A 26490-nucleotide genomic window follows, 5' to 3' on the forward strand; every position below is an offset into this window, starting at 1 on the left:
CTGAAGGAAATGTGTGGTTTTCTGTTTGAAACACATAGGTATGTTAATATCTGTATTATTTTTGCATTTTTTTTCTTTTAAATGCCCTCTAGATCTATTCTAAACTGTTTCTAAGCCCTCTTTTTAATTGTGAGAAGAGAAAAACTGCGGTGAACTTGTTCATCTTAGAATACACTTCTTCTCATCTCTATTGACTCCACTGACCAGTCACTTCTTCCTCCTGTCATCTCTCTATTCTTAGCTTCTTTCTCTGCCATGTTTCATGCACTTCTTCTCCCTAACCCATCAGCTCAGTTTAAGACAAAAGCACACACTCCAGTACAAACATTAGTCCCACATTTATTCATTAGTCAGTAAATTCCTACTTTCCATGTTAAGCACAATGTCAATATCCAGGTAATTGCACCTGTAGGCACAGCGGTACCGTCTGTTAATCATTAAACATCAAAGCTTGTCTACATTCCCCACAGCTAAAAAGTGCATCCTTGATTTTGCAGAATGACTTTAGAGAAAATCCAGAAGAAGGATGATAGCTTGAATGGTCCAGTTTTTTAGTTTCAGAAAAAGAGAGACACGTTTAATAGTTTTAGTGCAAGTTAGGGAATGTCTTCAAATGTAAAACTCCAAACAACCTGCATGTAATCTCACAATCATATTAACAATCTGAAAGGTGCTACATGTCGGATTGAAGCCTGAATCGTGTTTCAGGCTGAGAGACGAGCTGCGTCGTCTCATCTGACGTCCACCACTCCGCAGGAGACGCAAAGAAGCAGACGTTAAAATTCCAGACTCCTTCGTCGGCTCTTTCCTTCACTGCTTCAGCACCGGCAGCTCGCTCGGCTTGAAGAAGGCCTGAACCATGCCCATGGCGAAGATGTAAACTTTGGCGTCCACCACGATTTTCTCTTTCCGGAGCAGATCTGCGGCGAAGGAGCGAGCAGAGAGCGAGTTAGTCAGCTGTTCTCTCGTCCGGAGAGCGTGCTGTGAGACACGAGAACGCTCACCGTCTATTTTAGCCTGGAATTCATCCAGTGGCAAAAGGATAACTTCAACAAATTCTGCAGAGAGAGAGAGAGAGAGAGAAGGATGAAGGCCATCATCTCGGGAAAGAACTGAAGATGAGTTCTGAACACGGCAGAGACGAAACTCACCTCCTTCACCTGTGGAAGAACACAAGAGAAGAGTCATTAGTCAGTTTTTCAGTGTTTTAATTACGTTCTGAAAATTTAGAAAGAGTTCATTTCAACTCAGACGATTGTCCAACTAGTCCATTAAACGATTATTATAGTTAAATAAAAAGAGAGACGAGAGAAAAAATATCTCACAGTGTAATTATAAGAGATTATAAGAGATAAGAGCTTAAATTACATTATTAGAAAGGTGATCGTACAAATAAAGTGCTGAGTAAATGAATTATGTCTTCTCACCCAGCTGCTGCTTCGGGTTGATATTCACCACGTCGTCTCCGTTGATGTTGACCATCACGATCTGCGTGGTGCAGTTGGACAAACCGGGGTCCAGGCAGGTCACTGCAGACACAGCCAGAGCAAAACCACAGCAACACACTTTAGACAAGACCCACACAGTTACAAAAACTAACTCTGAACTGTGCTGACATGGGGACGAGATAAGACACAAGACAGTTAATGCAATCGAGTTCACAGAGTAGTGTGTGTGTGTGTAAACACACCTGGGGTGACTCCGACTACCTCTCCTATGTAGCCGGTTTCTTCCTTCAGCTCTCTCAGTGCAGCCGCTTCTGCGGTTTCGCCCTCATCAATCAATCCTGAACAGAGAAGACACAACTTACTCCGAAAAACACCGTACAGCCGATTTCTTCAAAGAATCGATGGGTTCTGCGGTGAAATTCAAAGTGGGAAACTCTCCACAGTCAAATGAATGAAAAAATCTTCTAACCTGCAGGAAACTCCAGTGAGCAGCATCCCATCGGAGGACGGAACTGCTTCACCATCACCACGCAGTCTCTGTGCAGCGTCCGCTTGAGCAGAGCGATGATCCCCACGCCTGGAGGAAAGTCCTGTCACTCATCTGACAGCTCTGGAACGCCCATCAGCAAGGCAACAGAGAGGAAATCTCACCATCTGCATCTGTGTTGGTCTGTCTGGTGGTCCTTTTCACTGTCTCCCAGGTTCTGGAGGAAGAAGACGGGTATTAGATGCTGTTTCACAGGAAAATACTTGATTTTCAGAAAATGATAAAGTACCTAGTTTTTCCAGCAGGATCCACATAAGTGGTCTTCTCCAGTTTCACCCAGTTCCCTGCAGCTATGAGCTGGAGCACACATAATGATGTTTAAGGATGTTTGAAATTATATTCTTGATCTTTGACTTCTGAAGAAGCACTCACCTCCTCTTTCACTATGTGTGGAGTTGTGGTCGCTTTGTTTTCCCCGGAATTGCTCATTTTCTCAACTGCAAAGTTAAAAACAGCAAGTAAAAATACCTCACATCCGAATGAACACAATCTCCATTAAGACACGGTAAAAATACGAACACATGAAGGCTACTTTCAGCATTAAAAAGATATTTCTGTATTCATCACGACGCTCGATTAGCTGCTACAGTCTCACTGCTACAGCACAACTTAAACCAAAGGCTTGTTAATTCATCATTAGCTTTCGTTATTGTTGTATTACATATACTAGAAGATTTCTATGTCTCAGAAGGAGATTATCTTAATTTAAAGACATTAAATCGTCATCATAAATCGCAAAAACACTAAACCTGACTCACGTGAAGTCCCAGTCGTACTTAACTAGTAAGAGAGAGTACAAAGTGCGAGATGCCTCACTCTCCTACCACTTTCTGCTGCTGTCAACGTCATCGGCGATTAAAATATTTTCAATTATATTTTTGTTCGTGTTGCTGTGATTTACTTAGGAAATAACTAATTTAAAAATAAGGATTAATCAAGAACATGTGCATGTATTTTCAATGTTACAATTTTTTTAGTAAAAAAATAACTACGTGTAAAGAAGAAATTATTAGAACTTTAACCACATGTCATGTTTCAACAGAACAAAATCTACTATCTTCGTTACTTTTTTAAAATAAAATTAGTTTTTAAAATTGTAGTACGTTCGGAGAACCGGTTTCTTCGCTTGAAAAGTGAAAACTGTGCAGAGTTGATAATCTTCTTTATAAAGGATCTCTGGCAAAATTCAGCGGTTCTTTGACGCCTACGTGTGCACCTCGAAAACATTTCCCCACGGAAACACAAATACTTAATGTAGTTAAAACCCAACAACAACGCACTTTCCTCGATTAACTTTGCAGTTGACGCAGTAGTTTATAATGTAATAATGTTAATCCAAATCTGTCTAATGAATAAATTCAGGTGCGCTTAGCACATTAGCGGATTTTATTGAATTATTACAGTCGGAGGATATTGACTGACGGAATCACTGTTACAGGATATTGCAGCATGAAGAAGGAGCAGGTCGTAAACTGTCAGTTCTCCGTTTGGTATCCGATTTTCAAGAAACATACGATTAAAAGGTGAACAGCCGACCCTTTTCCGAGAAAGCAAAAGACATATTGTCTTCGCTGTTGCTGCGATACAGTCTAGTTAGCCTCGAAGCTAACGCTAGTTAGCAGACAACACCACAGATGTTAACTATGTACAATCATAAAGCCTCATTCAAACATAGTGTTTCTCATTTTTCTTCCCTGTTTTAGTCCATATCACTGTTTTTATGCCTTCAATTCTCTGTTTTGTTTCCCAGTTTGATTCTTCCGCTGCCTCAGAATGTAATAGATTACTTGCTGGACGATGGGACACTGGTAGTCTCTGGAAGGTAAGAAGGAGCACGCTCACTTTGCATGCATTGCATGTGATAAACTTGTAGTTTTTTTTTTATTATTATTGTTATAGTACCTTGTGAGAGTGTGTGCAAATGCTTCTGTGCTTCACTTTCTTCTTATTTGTTGTTTCGATTGACAGGATCACCTCAAATGATCTAATATCTGTTTTAAAATCACTTTACATGATGAAAGCCCTCCAAAGTGTCTGTAATTTTTTTTCTTTTTAGTTTTTTAAAGGCTGCAGTTAGACTGATGTTACTGTTGAGGCAAAACAACTCTTTTGTGTAGAGGTTTAGGTGCTTTGTAGTTCAAATTGTGAGATCAAGCCTCCTCCTGACCTCAGTCTGTTGTTCCCTCAGCGATCACAACACACAGCAGACAAACACTAACAACAGCGATTCAGAGGCGGAGGAAGACGTTCAGGTGAGATCTGCTGGTGACGTCTTGTTGGAAGTGTCTAGGAAAAGAACCTCAAGCTGGTACAGGATGAAATCTTTTAGTTAAACTTCCTGTTGAACTAGGAAGGGGGTTAGGGGTGCTGATGGGGCAGGGATGTCTGGGCTTTGTCTGGATTGGTGGATTTTATTGAACCGAGCAGAAATAATGTAAAAAAAAAAAATAATAATAAATGAATGATTCTTTAAACTGAATCTGTACTTGTTGCATTATGTTGGACAGAAATTAGTGTGATATTACTCATTTGATGCTCTGCTTCCCCTCAGTGGTCAGATGATGAGACAACCACCACTGTCACTGTAAGTACCCACTGCTCCTCATGCATGCTGACTGGGTCCCATTTACAGTCTGTCGATGTTTCCTTTTGTGATCTGACCTCACAAACATGAAGATCAATGCTTTAAAATAACAAACTAAAACCAAAAAAATGACTCCAATCTCAACATGAAGCCTGTTGCTGCTGATGATGTTCGTTTTGTTCCGAGACGCCGTCAATTCCACCCACCCAGTCTGTCTTTCCGCCTCGCCAGGCTCCAGAGTTTCCCGAATTCACCTCGAAAGTGCTGGAGGCCATAAACTCTCTGGGTGGACGAGTTTTCCCCAAACTGAACTGGAGCGCGCCGCGGGTAAATAAACAAAACACAAACACTGCAGCGTTCTGGAAAATCGAGAAAGAGTGTTGAATCATTAAAGTCTCTGAGGCCTGGTGTGTTTTATCATGCTGGAGATCAGACGGGTCTCTGTGCTGCTGATGAATCAACGTGTGTGTGTGTGTGTGTGTGTGTGTGTGTGTGTGTGTGTGTGTGTGTGTGTGTGTGTGTGTTTGTGTGTGTGTGTGTGTGTGTGTCTGTGTGTGTCTGTGTGTGTGTGTGTGTGTGTTTATTTCACAGGATGCCAACTGGATCGCCCTGAACAGCTCGCTGGAGTCTCGCAGCCTCAGCGACATTTTCCTGCTCTTTAAAAGTTCAGACTTCATCACGCACGACCTCACGCAGCCGTGAGTCCATCGAAATTCAGCACACACACACAGACACACACACACACACACAGACACACACACACACACACACACACACACACACACACACACACACACACACAAAGTGAAGTTTGAATAAAGGACTCGCCGTGCGCCCACCTGTCTGAGGCGGCAGTAAAAGTGGAGCGATGGGAGGACAGATTGCTGCGGTCTGGATTTACGGCTCACGCCCACACGGCTGCAGTAAAGTGTGTGTGTGTGTGTGTGTGTAGCTTGGTTTTAACTATGTAAACTTTGTTGAACACATCATCCATAACATTATGACCACTTGATCTTTAAAAGTCCTTGAATTGGATGTATGGAGTGTGTCTGTGTGTGTGAGTATAGAGATATTTTGCGTAACTTTAGTGATAAAATACCAGTATTTCTCTCTAGTTTTGAGGCTGATGGTTCATTTTTCTATGAGTGAGCGAGTGAATGTATTTGTTTGTGTGTAGATTCCTGCAGTGCAGCGACCAGGACTCTCCTGATCCGGTCATCAACTATGAGGTAGCATCACACTCCTGCTGTTCCATAGAAACAATGAACATGAAAAAACCATGGAACTCACTTCACACACACTGTTTGCAGTTTACAGAATTCATTCAGTGGTCACATCCCCGTTCTAAAGAAATAACCAAAAACCAACACTGACGTATTTATTTGTTGCTCAAAAGGAAAAAAAAAAACATGTTAATTCGTTGATTATCAATCTGACAAACCAATAGTCTGTGATTTTCCTCTCATCAATAGAAAGCCATGTGGTTAGAATCAAATCAGAATGGTACAAATCTGAGAGTACATGCATCGTTTATGAAATTCAGAGGAGAGAACTCAGTGGCAGAAAAAGTAAAATATCAACGCAGCGTTACCTCTGTCAAATTTAGCATTTTCATAAACGTCCGCCTGTTTTTTTTCCTGTCTTCCGTCCTCAGCTGGTCCTGAGAAAGTGGAGCGAGTTGATTCCTGGAGGAGAGTTTCGCTGCTTCGTCAAAGAAAACAAGCTGATCGGTAAAAGCTCTCCCGAGACGGAGGCTCTGTCAGAACTACAGACGCCCGTTTGGGGGAAAAAAAGAAAGTCAATGTGCTATTTGTGTGTGTGGTTCCTCAGCCATCTCCCAGAGGGACTACACGCAGTATTACCAGCACATCCTGAAGCAGGAGGAGCAGATCCGGCAGGCCATCGGGGATTTCTTCAGCCAGCACGTCCAGTACAACTTCCTGGATGAAGACTGTGAGTCTGAAGCTCCGATTGGACAAAATTCAGGCAATTAGTGACGAACCGATGTAAACTGCTGAGGTTTTGTTCTGTTTTCCAGTTGTGTTCGACGTCTACAGAGACAGCCTGGTCAGTATGTTTACGATCGACAGTGATTTCCCCCCCCACAGCTGTAAGATACTGATGCTGGTGTCTCGGCTCTGCTCGGAAGGGGCGGGTGTGGCTCATCGACCTGAACCCGTTCGGGGAGGTGACCGACTCGCTGCTCTTCACCTGGGACGAGCTGACGTCGGGCGGCGACGTCGCCCAGCGGCAGGACGGCCCGGCCTTCCGCTACACCACCAGCGAGGTGACGGTGCAGCCCAGCCCCTGCCTCAGCTACAGGATCCCGCGGGACTTCGTGGACCTGTCCACCGGCGAGGACGCCTACAAACTCATCGACTTCCTCAAACTGGTAAAAAAAAAAAAAAAAAAAAAATCAAGTGTTGCCTGTTTATTCTCAATCCAATATTTAACATCCCCGTTTCCACAAACTGCTGCATAATGGATGCGGCTCCAGGTGCTTCACTTTCAGAGGAAAACCTTCACTAGTTCTCTGAGCGTGAGGCGTTCAGGGACGTTCGGAAAGTGCATTAGTGTCTTCTTTTCATACGTGTCTGTGTTCTGTGAGATAGTTTGTAAAAGATTTAAAAACCAAACCGTTCCTTATTGTGTTGAACAGAAGAAAAGCCAGCAGGAGGAGTCCGAAGAGGAGGAGGAGGAGGAGGAGGAAGAGGCTCCGCAGTGACTTCTGCGCCATCGGCTCTGCGTTTAATGTCGTCTGCATGAAGTCTGAGTTTCTTTCTTTCTTTTTCGTGTACATTTCCAAGTGTAACCATGACTCTGTAACAAGGACAAATTCCACCCGCTCCATGTAGGACAGTCTGCTTTTTTACTTTAAAACTAGAATGTTTAAAGTGTGTGTATCTTTATTACTGCCTCAGTAGTGCTAGATTTAAACGACACACACACACACACACACACACACACACGTCTTTGTGTTTGTGTGTGTTTGAGTCCGACAGACGTCTCTGTTTAACCCTGCAGCCCTTCATCGCCCTCCTGCATCCCTCACTGCCAATTTCCCCTGAGCAGGTCTGACACGCTCATCGCTCCCCGCCCGGCTCCGGGCGCTTGTTTTTAACCCCCCCCCCCCCCCCCCCCCCACACCACCCTCCTCCTTCCCATCATGCACCGCTGTAAAACCGTCGCCGGGAAAAACACCATTAAACTCCTTGTCGTGTATCGACTGCGCCGTGAAAACCGGCACATTAGAAATTGATTGCGCCTCGACGCAGCGGCTCTCATTACGCCGGGAGCTAAATGAGCCGTGCGTGTTTGGCGGCGGCGGCGGCGGCGGGGCAGTTCATTTGCTGCCTCTCCTCCGCCGGAGTGATGGAGCAATTACAGGGAGACGGAAAGAGCTCCCGCGGACAGGAAGCGGCGCGCACAGCCACAGATTGTGCGGACGCTTCACATTAATCATCATTATTATGGAAATGGAACCTGGCTGTAAACGCCGCGTCCAGACGGCGGAGGCGTCCCGGCTCCGTCCCAGAGCCCACCGGGAAATCTGCCGCCGTGGGAAGAAGAAGAAGAAGAAGAAGCGTCGGGAGATGAATCACAGTTTACAACCGGAAATGTTATCAGATGCTGGACTGCGCTGCTTTACGCTGATTATGAGAAATAGAAAATAGAGGAGAATCTGTTCAGATGAGATCAGAAACATGGAACGAAGAAGAGAAAATGAGTCCAAAAAAAATTAAGCAAAAAAAAACTGAAAGGTGAAATAAAATCCCGTTTCAAGTGCTTTTATTATCTTCGCATTTCCACATCTGAAGTGTTGGCATGATGAAGACGTCAGATCATGAGATTATGTTAAAAAACAGCTTCATTGTGCTTTTGTGGGCTGCAGTGACTTCATTCATATCAACATGACAGACCTAACAGAGATCAGATTCTGAAGCTCCTGAGGCAGCAGAGGGATCATCTGGACTTCAGCGGAGACACGAAGAGAAACGTGCAGCTCTGCAGATTCCTGACGTGCACATTTGCTCCACGATCATCTGGTCCATTTCTGCAGGATTAAAATGTGTGTGTGTGTGTGTGTGTGTGTGTGTGTGTGTGTGTGTGTGTGTGTGTGTGTGTGTGTGTGTGTGTGTGTGTGTGTGTCTGCGCTGGGAGCAATCAATATCAACCTGCCCCTTCATCATCTCGCGTGACCTTCATCCTCTCCTCCCACTGCTGCAGCGGGAGGTGGGCGGGAGGAGGTCAGTTCTGCTGACTCAGAGTGAGGGATGAGGAGGAGGAGGGGGGGATGAGGAGGAGGAGGAGGAGGAGGAGAGGAGTTTTCCTCAGCTGCTGCTCAGGAAGAGCTGCAGTAGTTTGCAGCCAGAATACTCATGAGCCGCTGAGGCTGCAACACACTGCCCCCCCCCCCCCCCCCCCCCCCCCCCCCCCCCCCCGTCTGTCTTCCCACAGGACCTCACTAGATATTCAAAGTACTTCAGCTACGTGCACGTGCACATGGAGGTCAGTGTGTAGAGATGTGGCCTGAGCTGACCTGAGGGAATCAGCAGCAGCACCCCCCCCCCCCCCCCCCAGTATCGTTATTGTCAGCAAGTTGGCGCATTGCGATTTGGTGTCCTGTTGCGTTGAGGCGCGCGCCAGCGCGTGCGCAACATGTTTTAAGTCTCGTAACAATAAAGTGGCACAGCGGAGCACCTGATCTGTGAATGATAAAGCTGCAGCTGAGGGAACGCACGAGCTGTGCGTGCGCGCGTGTGTGTGTGTCTGTGCATGTGCGTGCTGAATGAATGAATGAATGAATGAATGAATGAATGGACCCCCCCCCCCCCCCATAACGTGCGCAGCGTCACGCCAATTATCGGCGCGTGATCAATTGAAGGTTTCAGCAGGTCTGATGCGTCAAGTTTAAATCACTGAACCAGACCGACACCGGAACAAGAGGAGGATTACTTCAGAATAAAAGCACTGCTCGGTGCATTCTAACAGAATTTGGGGTAATTTCTGAAAAGTTTTGCAAAAACAACAATACCAGAATGAAAAACCTTAAAAAAAAGTTTTTAAAGGTAAATATGGCACACTTTTCCTAGACCAGCACACTCAAGATGTGACTGGACTGCATGTGGACTGAACTAAAATGAGTTTGACACCAAACAAAAATCATTATTTATACCTTGAAAATCTTCTCAATTGAAAAATGCGTCCAATAGATTTCTGTAGAAAGGACATGCATTGTTTTAATTGCATAAAACGCCTCTTTTCAGGTGCATCCTCTCACCATGGCAATGCAGTCAAAATGCACTACTTTATTCTGCAACTTTAATTTGCAATCTGGATTTTATTTCCATATGTTCAAGTCGAGCAGTGTTCAGGGAGGATTTTTTTTTCTCATGAATGTTGAGATGAGAATAGAAGCACTTTAGAAACCCAAGAGCAAAGCGTTGCTCCGAACTAAAAAGTGCATAATAAACAGAATAAAGTGAAATATGAGATAAGACAGACTAAAATCAAATAGGTAACATTCAATTTTAATGTGTATTAGAATTGACGACCATGTTGTAATTGGCACTTCATAAATAAAATAAAATAAATAAAAGCTGAATTTTAGTTTCAATGAGCAAGGAAGTATAAAAATTAACAGAAAAACTGAAAGGATAGATAGAAAGAGTTGAAAATGAATCTCCAATCCTCTGTACTAACCTACAAAACACATTTTGAGAAACGCCAAGCCTTCCTCCTGCTGCCTCTTCCTTAGAGACGCTCTCTGGCGCCCCCCAGCGGCACGCGCCCGCTTTGAACGCGCGTATTTTGAAGGAGCGGATGATGTGGAGCGGACACGTGGCGGTGGAATTGACAGCTGCTGGTCAGAGAGAGAGAGAGAGAGAGAGAGAGAGAGAGAGAGAGAGAGAGAGAGAGAGAGAGAGAGAGAGAGAGAGAGAGAGAGAGAGAGAGAGAGAGAGAGAGAGAGAGAGGGACGCGGTAACCTGCAGGACTCACATGGTCCTGCTGCAGCGGCGCGCACTCTCCAGACCTCTCTCCTCCCAGCTCAGCTTTCAAACTCTCTCCTCCCCTCCTCCTTTTGTTTATTTTTTCTCATTCTCTCACCTTTCTTTCTTTTTTTTTAAATTATTATTATTATTATTATCTAAGAAAAGGGGGTGAAACCTCCCTTCCTCCCGCAGCGCACGCGGGCCGGTTACGCAGCGCCATGGCTCGGGAGAACGGGGACGCGGGCAGAGGGGAGACGTGGAAGAAGCAGGTCGACGACATCAAGAAGATCTTCGATTTCAAAGAAGTGCTCGGCACGTGAGTAGAGACGTTCCCGCGGTGACCTTACAGCGCGCGCGCTCCGGCGTGGAGATGCGCCGGTTGGTCTTGTCAGCGGGGAGTCCGCCTGATGCATGCGCGCATCTCCGAGCGCGCGTGTGCGTGTGTGCGTGTGTGTGTGCGTCTTCTCACACATCTGACATTTGTTTCTCATTCAGTGTGAAACATCAGCCTCCAGAAATGTATAATTCTGAACATCTCAGCTTGATCATCTCTGGATTTGCTGCGATCGCTGAAGCCTGTTGCTTTACTTAGTTGGTTCATGCACCGCTTTAGACACACGCACGCGCGCACACACTGACCGCTTCATCAGGTACAGCCGTGCGTAAACACGGAGAGCTCGGATCCATCCTGCAGTGTGGCAGTGCAGGGGAGGGTTTCTTGGTTTTCTTGGCAGGCTAGGTTTTGTTTTGTCGAGATGTGCAGATGTGTTGTTTGACCCACAGCGAGCTCCTGGTTCAGGAGGTCCTCGGCTACTTGACTAATCCAGGCCTTAATTGATTTTATAGATGACAATGATTGGTGGGGTAAATGAGTCTGGGGCTGCCTGGCTGTCAGGCTGAATGCCAGCTCCTTCCTGTGCCATTAACGTCCTCGTGATTCAGGCCTCTGTGTCGCCGTGCTGCAGGGCTCCTGGTATCAGCGGATCATTACAGTGATAATGACTGTTTGGGCAGTTGCTGCAGCACCTGAGCCGGTAACACACTGTCGACTGGTGGTTTAGCTTGGTCAGGGTGGAACTGGCTGGCTTTGGATGATCTGCTTAATGATCTACAGTTCTATCTGTGATCAGCTGCTTCTGCCTGGCTTTCCACTGTCTGAGCTGGCTAATTAATTTTGACACATCCTCCTGTACAGGTGTTACAGCACCGTTACTGAACCGTGAAACTCGTCTCTAATTAATTCCTCCTCCTGGTGAGAAGCAGAGCCGCAGACTTCACGTAAAGACTCGTCGAGGACGACTCTGATCCAGGGCTTCAGAGATGCTGGATGTTCTCGGAGCTTTCCTTCAGCTGGTCGGAGGAATTAAAGACTCTCCCTCTCCAGCTTCTCCTTCCAGAATACACAACTACGGCCCTCCAAATGCCTCAGCGCCTCTCTGCCAGGCGTCAGCTGTTTGGGCCGGAGCCTGGATCTGCCCTGAGGAGGAGGAGGAGGGGGGGGGGGGGGGGGGGGGGGGATGCAGATTGGGATTAAATGGTCACAGATTAGGGAAACTTCCCCTCAAACAGAAAGAAGTGCCGTCATGTTGGATGCGGTTTTCGTCGCCTGGATGTGACACACACACACACACATGCACGCACGTACGCACACACACCGCACGCCTGGATGACCCGAGGCGGCCATGTTGCAGGTACACATTAACCAGAGCGGCTGACGGATCTTTGAACCTGATGGCTCAGCAGAAAGAGGGAGGCAGAGGAGTGTGTGTGTGTGAGAGAGAGAGAGAGAGAGAGAGAGTCAGGGGAAATGTTGGAATCGTGCCCTCTGATTGGATGACCACTCTGTCCTTTCTTGAATTCAGGCACATCAGTACATGTTAGAAAAACGGGAGCTTTCCAGTGTGACTTTTTCAGTTCGGCCCCCCCGACGCCGCGTCAACCTTCTGAGGATTATTCCACACCGGCAGCTGTGTGTTCCCGTGTGAGGCGCTCCTCGGTGTCTTATTACCCCCCTCCCGGTGTGTGTGTGTGTGTGTGTGTGTGTGTCCCCGTCGCTCGCTGCTCAATAATTCAATGGCGACAGGAGTGTGTTTCTTTGTGCGCCGGGGTGTGTGAGCCCCAGGTGAGGCTGCGGCTCTCAGCAGGAGGGATCACAGTGAACAGAAAGAGGATCAAGAAAAAGGTTTCCAGCACTCCAAGTGATGACGAAGTGAAAACCAAGTGTGTGTGGCTGAAAGTGGCGCCATACACACTTCAACATCCAGAGTTTCACCCCACCGAATCATAGTTTTTGTTTTTTTTTCCAAGGAGGCCCTTTGGAAAGCCAGACTCTCTGCCTGTGTGGCAGAGAGAGAGGCGGAAAGTGAAGCGCTGATGCATTGTGGGAACGTCACCGTGCCATCTAGGGCGCGCTGCCCTTAATTGATGCTCCACTTCCCTGCTGCTGGCACCGTTCTCGCCACTGTTTCTGGGACTTCACAGTCCACCCCCCCCCCCCCCCCCCCCCCCCCCCCCTGTGCGTCTCTCCATCTCCTTTGTCGTTCACCTCCGCCTCGCCTCTCCCAACGCCGCGCAGATTTAAAAGTTTCGCTCTTTTTTTGCCCGGTTATAAATAGCCCGGTAAAATTAGAACAAAAGGATGATTGTTTGCCGTGTGACAGCTTCATCAGCGGACTGCCAGCCCTCGTTTCTGAACCTGCGTCTTGTTTTTCTACTTCATAAAGATATTTGAAAGTCGTCACAGCGTCGTCCCGTCTTCATCTCTTCACTGGCGTTTTTATTTAGCAAGCGCAGGTTTCAAAGTCAGAGACAAACACATAGACGTCATGGATATAAAATATGTTTAAAATATGCAGGTAGTTTTGCCGATTGGCCTGACGTCGGCTGAACGCAGCCGTCGTTCGGTGTAAATTAATAAACAAAAGCTGGAGTTTGAAGTGGCTGCTCAGTGGAGTATTTATCAGTCATTTTTCTTCATGCATGATATCTCATAAATGTCTCATAAATGGAACTCTAACCGAACACTGAGAGCTAATTTTAATCAACCTTCAGCCGTTTCTGTCAGCGAGAAAGGAAGTTAAAACACGGAGTGAGCCAGAGCTCAATAGAAGTGTCAAGGAACTTTCAGTCGAAAAAATTAACCATTGGGAAAAAACATGTTAAAAAATTAGGCCAGAAATTAGTCACTGAGATCATATTGTAATTTGCAAAGGTGTCAAATATAAGGCCCGTGTGTCAAAAAAGGTCCGCAAGAGGCTCTAAACCCCCAAATAAAGTGAAAAAAAAAATCCAAAGAAAGGTGAAGCAGATCACCTAATATTAATATTTCTGTCACACGTTTGAAAACAGGACAGGATGGAGTAAAAATTTAGCCCATGTGATTTTTTTCCCCCTCAGACATTAGATTTAAGACTTGCCATGCAGGCTGGAAACTCCGGGCATATTTTCTTGGCGAATGTTGTGTTGTTACTGGAGAGAGTTATTACTCTGCTCCCAAAATGAAATTCAAGCTGGAACAAAGTGGACTTGTCCTTTCATGGCGCTGCCGTTGTCTCGTTGCCTCACGCCGCCACCGCCGCCGCCGCCGCCGCCGTTGTCGCCGACCTTCGCCGTTTGTTTCCCAGTCGCGGACCCGGCCGAGCCCGCTCAGCGCCGGTTGTCTCAGAACGCTCTGATCTCAGTGCAGCATCTCCGCGGAGACTAAATTTGAGCTGCGGCCCCCCCACTTTGTCGTACACCCCGCCCACACACTCTCACACACACACTGAGCAGCACATGCACAAGCAGCCGAGCAGGGAAAAGTGGCTTTTGGGTTGAAACCGTGTGTGTGTGTGTGTGTGTGTGTGTGTGCGTTGAGGAGGGAGGCGAGCGCGCGTCCCTCTGCACGGATTGACACGTGTGTCCGGCCCTCTGCGTATTAATGATCATAAACTTTAGTCCATTATCGGATCAAGGCTCTATTTTAAGCCTCCGGGCGACCGATTCCGGCTTATAAGCGGCCCGAGCTGAAAGCCCGTTGTCCCCGCGCTGCTGTGACACGCGCCTGTTCTCGCCGCTCGCGCACGCAGACGGCCGCGTATTCAGTCAGAGGGGAAAGACACCGAGGAGGTCTGTTCAAGTGGAAGGCAAGGTCGGAAAAAATGTCATAAAAACAGGGGGGAGTGAAAGCATCGCTCCGATCGCGGGTACAGCCAGTTCTCTCTGCTGGAATACACGTTTTTAGCTTAAACTGCTGCAGGTTTGACATTTAAAACATTTTCTCGTCCAACCTTTCACTTCTCCACTTTATTGTAGTGGCATTTACTGCATGCTGCACCAATTTGCTGTACATTTGCGGGACGTTCTCTTTCTGCCTCCCTGCATGAGGCAGAATAACCGCAGGTGCCGTGGATCGGGTGGCTTCCCCCCCTCCCCCGGACCTGAAGGATTCGGATTCTGTCCAGTTGTGCAATCCTGAAGTGTCTTGACAACAACATCTGGTTTCCGAGAGGGGAATCGGGGATACGGCCTGCAGGGACGCGGATGCTTGTTGTGATGAGTTTAGCAGTCGGCGGGTGACCACGTTTCCCCCCCGATCGGGGACGACAGCCGCGGGAGAGGGAGGGGAGGAAATTCGAAAGCGAGGGGAATGGGAGCTTCTCCATCAGCCTGCGGTGGGGGGGGCCCTCGGGGGCCCCTGGTGGCGACCTGCTCCACTGCCGAAGGATTCATACGCCGGAAGTGATTCTTCACTCAGCCGCTCTCCTTCCACCATCTGCCATCACAAAGCCGGCTCTCTCTCTCTCTCTCTCTCTCTCTCTCTCGCCCCCCTTCAGATCCCGGGGCTCATTACGCCAATCGGGCCGATAGAATCTTCCCATTAATTATTTTCCTTGGTGGCGGTGATGAATTAATGGTCAACCGAAGCGGCGCTGAAGGCGCTCACCTCGGAAACGGCGGAGAGGATGAAGGCAGCCGAGCGAGTCGTCGGCCAGGATGTCTTTTTGTGTCCGTCTCTCACATCTCGGCCCGTCTATTGTTGCCGCGAAGGGAAAAGAGCGAGACGAGGAATCCTCACACAACCACACATGTTCCAGTGAAGCAGCGTTTCAGCTCTGACTCAAACCGGCGCCAGACTCTCACTTATATCAATGCTATTGTCTTTATAGTAGATTTGCATTTCAAGATTTTACGTTAGTGCTTCAACAGGAGCACAGGGACAACATGCAGTCTCCCAAAATTGTGCACAATGGTTTTTCTTCCCCCTTCCTTCAGCAAGAAGCGACGGAGGACCTGCTCCTAACCGGCAGGACGCCGTCGTCGTATTTTCACTGCACATGCGAAACGTGTCCGAGCATGTTCAAACCTCCGATCGTGTGTGTGCATGCTCCTCGTGTCTGTGCTGGACTATGATCCCGGCTTTATAGTCTTCTGATACACACTGGATCTGTCCATTGGTGATGAATTGTGCATCAGTGTTAATTAGTGTAAAGCTCTGGTTCACTCATGTAAGTCTCTAATCAGGTTTTTAACAGGAGCTCATCCATGAGTCCAGATCCAGGGGGGTCTGCTAGTTTTTAATCTGCGGTTGCTTTCGCCTTTCCTCGGGTCTTATCACACAGCGATCGGCCGGTTCGGAGTCGTTACGCCGTAACGCGGTGTACCCAAACAACGCTTGGCCCATCAGATAGCGAACGATCGCTTGCCGTTAATGGAAGCGGCGCTGCCTCAGCTCCACCGTTGGCCGACACACACTCAGTCTTCTGGACAGGTGATTCAGGGTAGACTGTATACACACAGACACACACACACACGTGCATGTGTGAGGCAAACGTTGCAACGTGCTCCTTCAGGCGTCGCATGCGCGCGTCACGCAGGCAGACCTCCTGAGCAGATGTGCGTCTCGCGGTTTAATTGCGAGCCGGCTCGGCTGTGACGTGGCGGCCGACGGTGCGACAGGAAAAGACGACCATCTGGTTCTCCCAGGCGGGATCTCAGGTGATGCTCACTGTGTTCCCACTGACGAACGGAAGCATGTCTGATGGTTTCTAGGTTGTTGTGACAATAAGATATCAACAATACTGATGGAAAATGATGGTTTTCATGACTTGATGGGACTTTTAGAATTACTGATGGATAAATATGAAAAGCTTTTGACATGATGACGTTCCACTGCGCTTCCTGTCTCTGATGTTTTCTCTCAATGGAACCAAACAGCTGGCGGCTGCTGACTCTGGCTTGACTCACGCAGTCTGCATGCACGCAACAGTTTCTGCTCCGCCTCAGCTTTCTGCGCCACCGCCACTCGTAACGGGCGGCCCTGCTCTGCTGCCGCCGGGTTTTCCTTCATCCCTGATAACCTGCGTGCAGGTGGCGCCCTGCATTCCTTCCACATTATACAGTCGGCCTTCGGGTCGCTTCTAATCTGTTCATCACAAACGAGATAGAGCCGTCTGAGTACCTGTTTTTCGTGTCAACGCCTGCCTTCCTGCGTACGGCTTCGTCTGGGTGTGACGGCGGCGGATTCGCTCATGTGTTTGTGTGAAAGAAACAAGTAGGAGCACGCATGTGTGCGCTCGTATCGAGAACTGCGGCAGCATTAAGTGGCTGACGTCACCTTTGAGCATTTGCTGCAGATTGTTGTCAGTTGATTGTTAGATTCGGTGGAATGAAGCTCTGCCTTTTTTTTTCTTTTTGCTGGATCTTCAAGAATCCCGGCAATGGCAGGCAGCCTGCTGGGAGAACTAATCCTCCTTTAATAAACCCATAAAGGCACATTAAAGCCCAGCGAAAGGTCAGATTATATTTGGCTGAGCTGCACACCCGCATAAATATGGTTTGACATCAGTGGCCGGCCTCTGCGCCGCTGAATGAGCCTGCGACGGCGGAGCATGAATGAACGGGCGAGCGGCCCCTGCTTCACGTGGCTCCATTGTGAAAAGTCCGTATTTCACGTGTCTTTTACGTGGAATTGCCTTGATGGTCGTCAGTGGCGTTGCCATTGAAACAGACTCGCAGTGTGAGATACATGTGGAAATGTAGTGAAATAAAGCAGGAATATAATATATAGAAAGGACAAATGAACGACGGATGAGTCTCAATACTGGCAATAATTAGAGGCTGTAGTGACAGATGGCTTTTAAATGTTTCTTTCATCGCTATAATAATACCCTGGTTCATCCCCAGCTCCCTCGCTTTCCCTCCACTGCCCCCGTCTCTGTGTCTTTCTGCCCCTCCATATGTCGCTTCCTCAGCATGCACCGACTGGATGAAGGCCGTGGCGCCGTGCTGGCGCCGTTTCTGTAGATCTCCCACCACCAGAACACTTTGGCGATCCTCTGGGTTTCATTTGTTTGCTTTCGCACCGGAAAAGCTTCATGGTTTTGGATAAATGCATGCAGAATTATACACTTACAGAAAAACTGACTGTACGCCCAAAACAAGGACACAACCCGGGCGATTCATATCAGTACAGTCTACTGATCCACTTTTCTGATAACAAGAAAAGAATATGACTGAGCAGAAGTAACACCTGAAACGCTCATGTTTGAATTCGCCGCCGTCCATGATCTTCCTCACACACCGGCTCCAGCTGCTGCAGGGTGCAGAGGCTGGTAAACATAAGAGAAATAAATCTACAGACATCCCAGTGGAAGCCAGAGCTGTTGCCATGGTAAACCCACACCTCAGTGTGTGTGTGTGTGTGTGTGTGTGTGTGTGTGTGTGTGTGTGTGTGTGTGTTTTGTGATGTGATTTGAACACCCAACATAGACAGAAAACATCATCTTGATTTCCTATTCAGTCAGTTTTATTCCCACCAGCTGCACACACAGAAACAACACACACACACACACACACACACACACACACACACACACACACACACACACACACACACACACACACACACCTTGTGCGTTTCTTCTGTTAACGCTTTATTATTTACAGATCAGGTGTTCTCCTGTGTCAATTTATCGTTACAGCAAGAATAAAATGTAGGTGCGCACACACACACACACACACACACACACACACACACACACACACACACACACACACACACACACACACACCTCGTGCCACTCCTGAATGCCGTCTTGTTTTGCAGGAATTCATTTTACAGGTGTTATTTCACAGATATTATAAACTGCATTTAAGATTATTGTGCAGCAGCTTCTGAAAGATAATCAGAGTCCTTCCATACTGTTTTATCCCAGTTAGAGGACTTTGGGAGTGTTGGAACTCTTATCTATCACTGTGAAAATACAGAAAGACAATTACATTCACACCTGTGGGCTATGTTGAGACACCGGTTATGTTAAAACAGCTAGAATATTTGGAGAAAACCCCACATATTAACCCCTACATATAGCATGTATAGTTCTAGTCAGATGTATATATATTTGTATATCTCTAGACATTTATTCACCTATAAATATATTTCTTCATCTCTAACTTCTGTATTTTTCTCCATATATATGTTTCTAGATAGAATCGTGAGTTTCATTCACATTTAGTTTCCTTGCTTCCATGTTTTGTGTCTCTGTTCTCATGTTGACACACCTGGAAAAATACAGTGTCGTCGGCATACAGTGAATTCAGCCGTGCTGTCCGGTAGTTTATTTTCAGTAGATAGTGACCTGTGGTAATGCGTCCCTGTTTGCTCTGGCCGGTGTTTGTCTGTAAATGTTTAATTTCGTCCTGCAGTGCTCCGCATGCATGTTCCATCTGTCACGGTGCTGCAGACGATGGAGCGGAGCCCGGATTTCTTTTTTTTTTTTTTTTTTTTTTTCCATACCGGTGTGGATGATGGGACGGATTACACCGTCAAAGTCTGAGGAGCAAATTGTGGCTGAAGTGTCTGTTCAGTGGGTTTCTTGTCTTAATTGCGCACGAGACTGTTGAGGCATTTGTGCTTCGGCGCTCTTCTCCGTCGCCCGTCTTCATCTTCTGCTGTCACTGTGAGAATACAGACTATAATTGGCACTTAATTGCTGCCGTGGCAACAGTGCTATTTAAGCCTACACTGCAACTGAGGCGTATAGTGTGTAGACAGAGGGAAGGAAGACACCGTGTGAACCGTGCTCTCCGCTCACCCTCCTTTCTCTGGAAGTGTTTAATGCATGGAGATGTGTTTGGGTCAGTGATGTTTGGCTCTTGGTATATCTGTGTGTGTGTGTAAGATAATAGCATTTATAGTTCAGCTGACCTGTTTTTAAGCTCTGTTGCATTTACAAGGCAGCCTTAAGGAAGTCCGCTTCCATCTCAGCGTATTTCTAGCAGCAGCCTCCGCCATGTGGGGATTTTGTGAAGATCGGTTTTGGCACAATAAAACATTTACACCCCGTGGAACTTAACTTATGTTCTGTTTCCTCGTTTGAGTTTAATTTCGACTTGATAAACAACAAACTGCTTCTTTGACGAGCATTGTATTACTTTCAGTAACTGTTTTGCAGTGTTTATTTCGTTTTCGTTTTTCTCCGTTTTTTTGGTGCATTTCTCACATAACCTCAGCTTCATTTTTCAAAGCAATTAGCTGAGACCTCACAGCAGTATTTTTAGTGTCTCCTGCTAATTGAAAGTCTTCGTTCATGCTTGTGAACGACGACGCAGTTTTCGCAATTCTCTGATTTTGCACATTAACTAACAAAAGTGAAAATGTTCAAGTATCTACAGGTTCACATGGATCCGATAATCAGTTCATTTTACAGCTTAAACTGACCACATTGCATTCCAAGACCATAATCATCTAAGATTTTGCATAAAGTGTGCAAAATTGCATACTTGTTCAAATAGATTGCACTTTTTTGGGTGGGTGATCATCTAAGAATAACAACATTAGTGAAATCCTCTGCAAGTAGGAACATTTAAATGAGAGGTTTGCGTGCATTTGGCTCTGTTTGCACAAGAGCAGTCAGCTGGAATCTGTATTTTCCTATATATGCTTCCATTCATCGCAGCTGGAAGAATACTAACAGCAGAGAGTCAGAAAAGATTATAGAAGGAGTGAAACACATAAAGTATCCTAAAATGAAGTCTGTAAATCAAAGTTGTGGGGATCCAGCTGTGGAAATACCTCCGAGCTGCTTTGCATCTTCCTTTTTTTAAACAGATTAAATTTTGTTTGAGAGAGATTTTGTCTGTGTGAGGTGTGTGATGAGTCCAGATTCGCTGGCAGCACAAAAGAAGGCAGTAGTAATCCAATTTCAATGTGGCATCAAACACAAGCAGATGGATTATTGTCAGTGACGCAGCTTCTTTGTTGTATTTGGTCCCGTTGGGCCTCTTGTGTGGCATCGAGAACAGGATCGGGGGGAGTATGTTTCTCTCTTAGCATTCATATTGGTGCTCGTTATTGGCAAGTAGCCAAGGGTTAGTTCCTGTACCTTTCCTATCCTTTAAAAATGTGGTATCGTTGCGTCCCATACCATCTGGGACCACTAGATGTCACTGTATGACAGCAGAATGCAAAATACCTTGCTTCATATTTGCAGAAACGATACAAAATTAAATAAATATTTACACGCTCGTCCTTTTCGCCTTGAGATATTTACTGCTGATAAAGAGTCTTGGAGTCCCTCTCCCGCACACCTGGAAATGTGTCAGGAGTGCGTTGCAGCGTGTTTCAGCAGTGAGTTATACCAGGTTTGGTTAATGTTGCTATGGTAACCCCACTTGAGTGGATCCCGGTGTTCACAGCCGGCGTGTTTGTTTGAACTCTGCAGAAGCCATCTGAACCGTGGCAGACGCACAACAGCAACACAAAGACAGGAAACTTTTGAAAGAAAGATGTCGTGCATGAAGGGTGAGGGATCACTTTGAATCGGTCCGTCCTTTTTGCTGCCTTTGGATTGGACTGCAGTTTATATGAATCACTTTCCACTACAGACACAGGGTTTGATCACACCCTGTCATGGAGCCTTGTTGGGCTCAGTGCTTGAGATGTGAAACAGCCAAATGGCTTTCATCCAAAACTCCGCCAATCCTCCGTTTTCCTCCGGCTTCAGGTCTTCCTGCTTCTTTTGTCTGTTTTTCATCCCATCATTCCTCTGTGTGGATGTTCGGCGGGGGAGAGATGGCCTGTCCTTTCACTGGCGTCGAGAGAATGAGATGCAATTCAAGCACATTGCTTTGTATTCAAAGCACATGAAAAAAATGGTGTGTGTGTCGCAGTGCATATATGTGTGTGTGTGTGTGTGTGTGTGTGTGTGTGTGTGTGTGTGTCCGAGGCCTGCACAGTGATGACGTTAGCTTTGCACTGTGTAATTGTCCTTCCCAGTGCTCTGTCATTGTCAGACTTGTCTGCTGTGTGTGTGTGTGTGTGTGTGTGTGTGTGTGTGTGTGTGCGTGTGCATGAGTCCATTCAGAGGCGACCACTTCTGCTTTGATTAAACCGCTAATTATCGATCGGGCAGGAACAGATCTACAGAGCTGGCATTATTCCTCTCTGTGTGCTTGCGTGTGTGTGTGCACGTGTGTGTGTGTGTGTGTGTGTGTGTGTGTGTGCATGTGTGTGAGTGTGTGCACGCAATAGGGAGCCAGCAGCATCTTTCCGCCTGCATTGTGCCTTCTTTCACTCAGCTGTACTTCCACTTTGCTTAATAGTGCCATTAATGCTCGGCGTTCAGACGTCACTGTTGTTAAAAGTCCGGCGCGTACAGCAGAGATTAAATGCTACAGATGAACAGCGATTGAAGGGGGGGGGGGATGAAAACCTTTAGAAAAACAGAGACAGTGTTGAGAAGCTTTGTGGGAACGTTCCCCAAACGCTGAGCAGGAGGGAGTTTATGAAGGCTTCAGCAGGCGGGACGACCGTGTTTGCTCCCGATCGTTAATGTTTCTCTCTCACTGAATTACTGTAATCGCTCTGCGCAATTTGTGGCATTTCAGAGAGCCCGGGTTTTGTTTCTGTCCCCTCTGTGTTTGACCATTTTTTTGACATCTGGTCTTCAAGCTCCAGGCTGCAGTGGACGGATCAGGTCTCTCATCGCTGATAGATCCATTCACCTTTAAAGAACCAGACAGGAGTTTCTCTTCCTTTAATCCCAGACGCAGACGCCGCCGGTGTCAACTAGGTTTTCCTCCGTCACACTTCGCCACGGCGGCTGCCAGTCGTGCCAGGTCATTTGCAAAACAGCAGAGCGGCGGAAGCCTGTGATCTTTTTTTAGACGTCTCACCTTGAACGTATTTGAGAAACACCGACGGCTGTGAAATATGCCAGCCTCACCTTTCAAGCCTGTTCTAGCCTCTCCTGCCATAAATCTGTTTCACGCTGCGTATTTATATGTATGTGTGTGTGTGCGTGCAGACTCACGCTGCGTCGGGTGCGTGCTCGGCGAGCGGACGCGCTCGGGTCGTAGCTTCCAATACATTTTCCCGCTCGGTGCACTGATGGAAGCAGCCGAGCTCGACTGACACAATTACACAGGTTCATACAGGAACAAACGCAATCGATCGCGGCGAGCAGGGAGTGTCAGTAAACCCCTGATACACACACACACACACACACACACACAGTCAATTCACAAAGATGCCAAGTGACTATAGGTACAGTGTATACGTAGATAAAAATGGAAAAAGTAAACTTGTTTTGGCTTATAAGCTGAGAGAACTGAGAGCCGCAGCAGTGATGCTGTGGCTGTTACCTGTTTACCTGCATCCTCTGCTGATGTTATTATGGGATTATTGGGATTATAACAGGCTGGGAGTTTAGAACAGGTTAAGGCTGAGTTCACACACACACACACACACACACACACACACACACACAGATAGAGGGGGAAATCTGTGTGTTTGTGTCTCTGAATGGCTTTTCTCCTGCTGTAGAAGCTCATTCATGTTCCTCTTTGTTTGAGACTCATGAATGAACGGCTCTAAGTGTGTGTGTGTTTGTGTGTGTCTGCGTCCCTGTTTACCCGGCTTGTGGGGTCCGATCCGTCTCGTGGGAACCAGAACGACGCAGGGACACACAGCGTTTGCCAACATTTTTGTGTGATTGGGATTTGATTACTGTTGCGGAGACCTGCATCTGTGTTGTTAGCTAAGCAGCCAGTTGTTGTGTTTAACTCATGCAAGTCGTCTTTGTCCCTGCAAGTCAGTGCGTGAGTACGTGTGTGTGTGTGTGTGTGTGTGTGTGTGTGTGTGTGTGTGTGTGTGTGTGTGTGTGTGTGGATGTGTGTGCTGCTGCAGTTCTAGCCCACTTGTTTTGTCTGGCTTTGACGTCACCAAAGCCCACAACAGAACAGCCATTATCAGCACGAGCACCTCTGCACCGCTGATCTGATGAGTGCGGCCATACGTGTGTGTGTGTGTGTGTGTGTGTGTGTGTGTGTGTGTGTGTGTGTGTGTGTGTGTGTGTGTGTGTGTGTGTGTGTACTCACCGGAGGGATGCTATTGGTTGCTAGACGATCCACCTGGATCACCAGGGGCAACCGGAGGCGGCGTGATCTCTTGGCACTGTGAAAGATGTGTGGAGCGTGAAGTGAGAGACTCGGCGGAGAGCGACAGAGGAGGAGAGGCTCTCGCTTCAGAGCCGTGAGGAAAACACCCGGCGCCGGCGCCGCCGCCGCCGACTCGGCCCTTGTCTGGTTTTTTTTTTTTTTTTTTGGGAGACGAGCCGGCCTGGTGTGTGATGGACGGCTTGTCAAAAGCGCTGTGCTGCAGAGGAGCTCGGGGGGCTTTCTGCACCACTGCACACACACACACACACACACACACACACACACACACACACACATTGATGCGATAGAGAGCTCATTCACCGCGGACTCTTTCTCCTTGAATGAGGAGCTAACCCCCCCCTGCAGTACAAACACACTCACCACAATACGAGCGAACGAATCGGTCGATGAACAAAAGCCTCCGGAGGAGAAGGTGTGATGAAGGTTTATTGGAGCCGTCGACGTTTGAAAGGCGGCCTGGAAATCATTTTCCAGCACGACGGAGAAATGAAGCGGAGGGTTCTTGCAGGAGAAAAGAGCCTTGACTGTATGCTGTGTTTAATCAGGTTGATATAGATTTATTCAAACGCCTTCAACGCTTGAGCCTGAAGAGAGTTTTTAAAGTTTGGACGTCAGCTGCAGGCGTCCTGACAGCTGGACGGGAAAAGAAGGAAAAGGAGAAAACAAGGAAAGAGGGCAGGAGATAAGGACGGGGGGGCATGTTTGCTTTAATTCACAGGAGTCGACGCTCGGCTCAGCGGTCTCATCTCCATTCATCGCCGCGCTCCGTCTCCGTGACGCACACGCTCCGATGTACATCCCCATTCCACATCTGAAGGACGGGGCTGAATCGTAATTTCCCATTACCCCCCTCCCTCCTGACTTCAGCGCCCCGGCAGTTATGGAGGATAATCCGTTTGTGTGAGCCAACGCTGCAACGTTTTTCAGCCGTGGAATAAATTACTAATGTCACACTCAGCAGATCTTTTCCCACAAATTAAGCTCATCAGATGCAGACTGTACCTGCTGCAAATGGGCAAAATAACTGTGTGTGGATATTATATAGTTGTGACTCACAAGAAAAACCCTGAAAATAAGCGCGACTGACAAATCATGACTAACGTGTTGAGTCACTCGGAACCAGATTGTGCCTGATACACCTTGGTGGAAGCTTCCGATCAGGAACGCTGTAATTATGCTCGATGCAGACATTCCTACCTGAGAGCAAAACAGACGCTGTCAGTCATGACGGGATGGAAATGATTGACTGCAGACGGAACGCTCGACTTCAGTCAGGCTCATCAGATATATGATTATGTTGTTCCGTTGCGCTTCATACCGAGGCTCACATGAAAGACATATTTTCATGGTGAAAGGGGAGAGCTGTGTTTATCATCAAACATATAATTCAGTTTAGTTTTGCCTTCGAATTAAAAACGGTCACATGAAGAGGAGACATCGCCATGTATGGTAGTTTGATTTAGATACAGCTGCAGGCAAGATGATGAAGCAGGTGTCAAATTACAAGGGAGTGATTATGTTGATCGAGGTCGAAAGGAGGCGGAATCATGGAGTGAGTCTAAATTGAATATCTATGCTCCTGTGGGATGAAGTGTGGATGAGAGCGACGGCGTCGAGTCTGAGATTCACTCCGGTGTGAATTCAATCAGCTCAGGGCTAACTGGATTTTCACCTCTCGCCACCTTTGACCTGTTAGACTTCACGTTCAGATGAAGTCGAGAGATTACGGCGCCGGCTTATCCGTCTCCCTTGTGTGTGTTTTCCCAGGGGGGCGTTCTCGGAGGTGGTGCTGGCCCAGGAGAAGCTGACCGGACGCATGTTCGCCGTCAAGTGCATCCCCAAGAAGGCCCTGAAGGGGAAGGAGAGCAGCATCGAGAACGAGATCGCCGTGCTGAGGAAGTGAGCTCCCGCAGGCCTGCTAATTCTGCGTTACCGGGGCAACCGTGCATCTCCTCTCCTCTTCCACGCGTACACACCCGCCGTCTCGCCTCCCCCCGTAAACCCCCTCCGCCCCCGGGTCACGATCCACAGCCCACCCACTGCACAAACCAACACCCACATATAAATACACCGAAACTTCTGCATCTGCGAGACGGATCCATCGGCGCTGTCACATATTTTACTTAATGACGCATCGAATGAGGAAATGTTCCGCGCTCTGCTGGCGTGATTTTGAATTCGGCGGATGTTGCCGTCGTTCTGAACTCCCTGATTAGATTTCCCGTCGTGACGCCAGCTTCACATTGAATCATGCGGGTGTCGATCGGACAAGGCCGCCCGGTGGAATCATCCCGAGCGCGCCGCGACAGCATACCGTAATAAATCACGGCTCGCCGTTCGCCGTGTGTGTGTGTGTGTGTGTGTGCACAAGCTGAAGGCATGACAGAGACCCAGGGAAAATATAGCATCAGAATGTGCCGATAGCACGTCGGGCTGCGTAGTTACAGCTTCTCCCAGGCTGGGAAATGAGAGAGCGGC

General features: G+C 47.5%; 4 protein-coding genes across 4 annotated transcripts in view; 3 read left to right on the plus strand and 1 right to left on the minus strand.

Annotated features, from left to right (window-relative positions):
* The window catches only part of il15ra (interleukin 15 receptor subunit alpha), a 31645-nt gene extending 26680 nt beyond the window's left edge, over positions 1-4965 (plus strand). The window contains exon 13 of the mRNA XM_030113329.1: positions 4952-4965. The gene's annotated coding sequence lies outside the window, so the exon portion shown is untranslated. The remainder of the gene's footprint in view (positions 1-4951) is intronic.
* On the minus strand, positions 320-2827 carry nudt5 (nudix (nucleoside diphosphate linked moiety X)-type motif 5). The gene is made up of 10 exons (XM_030113339.1): positions 2754-2827; positions 2368-2432; positions 2225-2292; positions 2100-2152; positions 1918-2025; positions 1691-1786; positions 1428-1529; positions 1152-1160; positions 1005-1058; positions 320-920 (listed from the first exon to the last, which is right to left on the minus strand). Exons 2-10 carry the CDS (start codon positions 2422-2424, stop codon positions 811-813), a joined length of 657 nt encoding a protein of 218 aa, XP_029969199.1. The 5' UTR covers positions 2425-2432; positions 2754-2827; the 3' UTR covers positions 320-810.
* On the plus strand, positions 3390-8350 carry cdc123 (cell division cycle 123 homolog (S. cerevisiae)). Its single transcript, XM_030113335.1, has 12 exons — positions 3390-3518; positions 3746-3817; positions 4184-4247; positions 4547-4579; positions 4811-4906; positions 5171-5277; positions 5757-5808; positions 6234-6309; positions 6410-6532; positions 6618-6646; positions 6729-6971; positions 7239-8350. The coding sequence occupies exons 1-12, from the start codon at positions 3445-3447 to the stop codon at positions 7302-7304; spliced, it is 1035 nt and encodes a 344-aa protein (XP_029969195.1). The 5' UTR covers positions 3390-3444; the 3' UTR covers positions 7305-8350.
* A 2402-nt stretch (positions 8351-10752) lies between these two features.
* The window catches only part of camk1da (calcium/calmodulin-dependent protein kinase 1Da), a 29242-nt gene continuing 13504 nt past the window's right edge, over positions 10753-26490 (plus strand). The window contains exons 1-2 of the mRNA XM_030113323.1: positions 10753-10888; positions 25780-25911. Of these exons, the coding sequence (XP_029969183.1) occupies positions 10791-10888; positions 25780-25911 (230 nt within the window). The 5' untranslated portion in view covers positions 10753-10790. The remainder of the gene's footprint in view (positions 10889-25779; positions 25912-26490) is intronic.

The sequence above is a fragment of the Salarias fasciatus genome, chromosome 17, assembly GCF_902148845.1.
Source record: "Salarias fasciatus chromosome 17, fSalaFa1.1, whole genome shotgun sequence".
In the NCBI taxonomy this organism is placed as follows: domain Eukaryota; kingdom Metazoa; phylum Chordata; class Actinopteri; order Blenniiformes; family Blenniidae; genus Salarias; species Salarias fasciatus.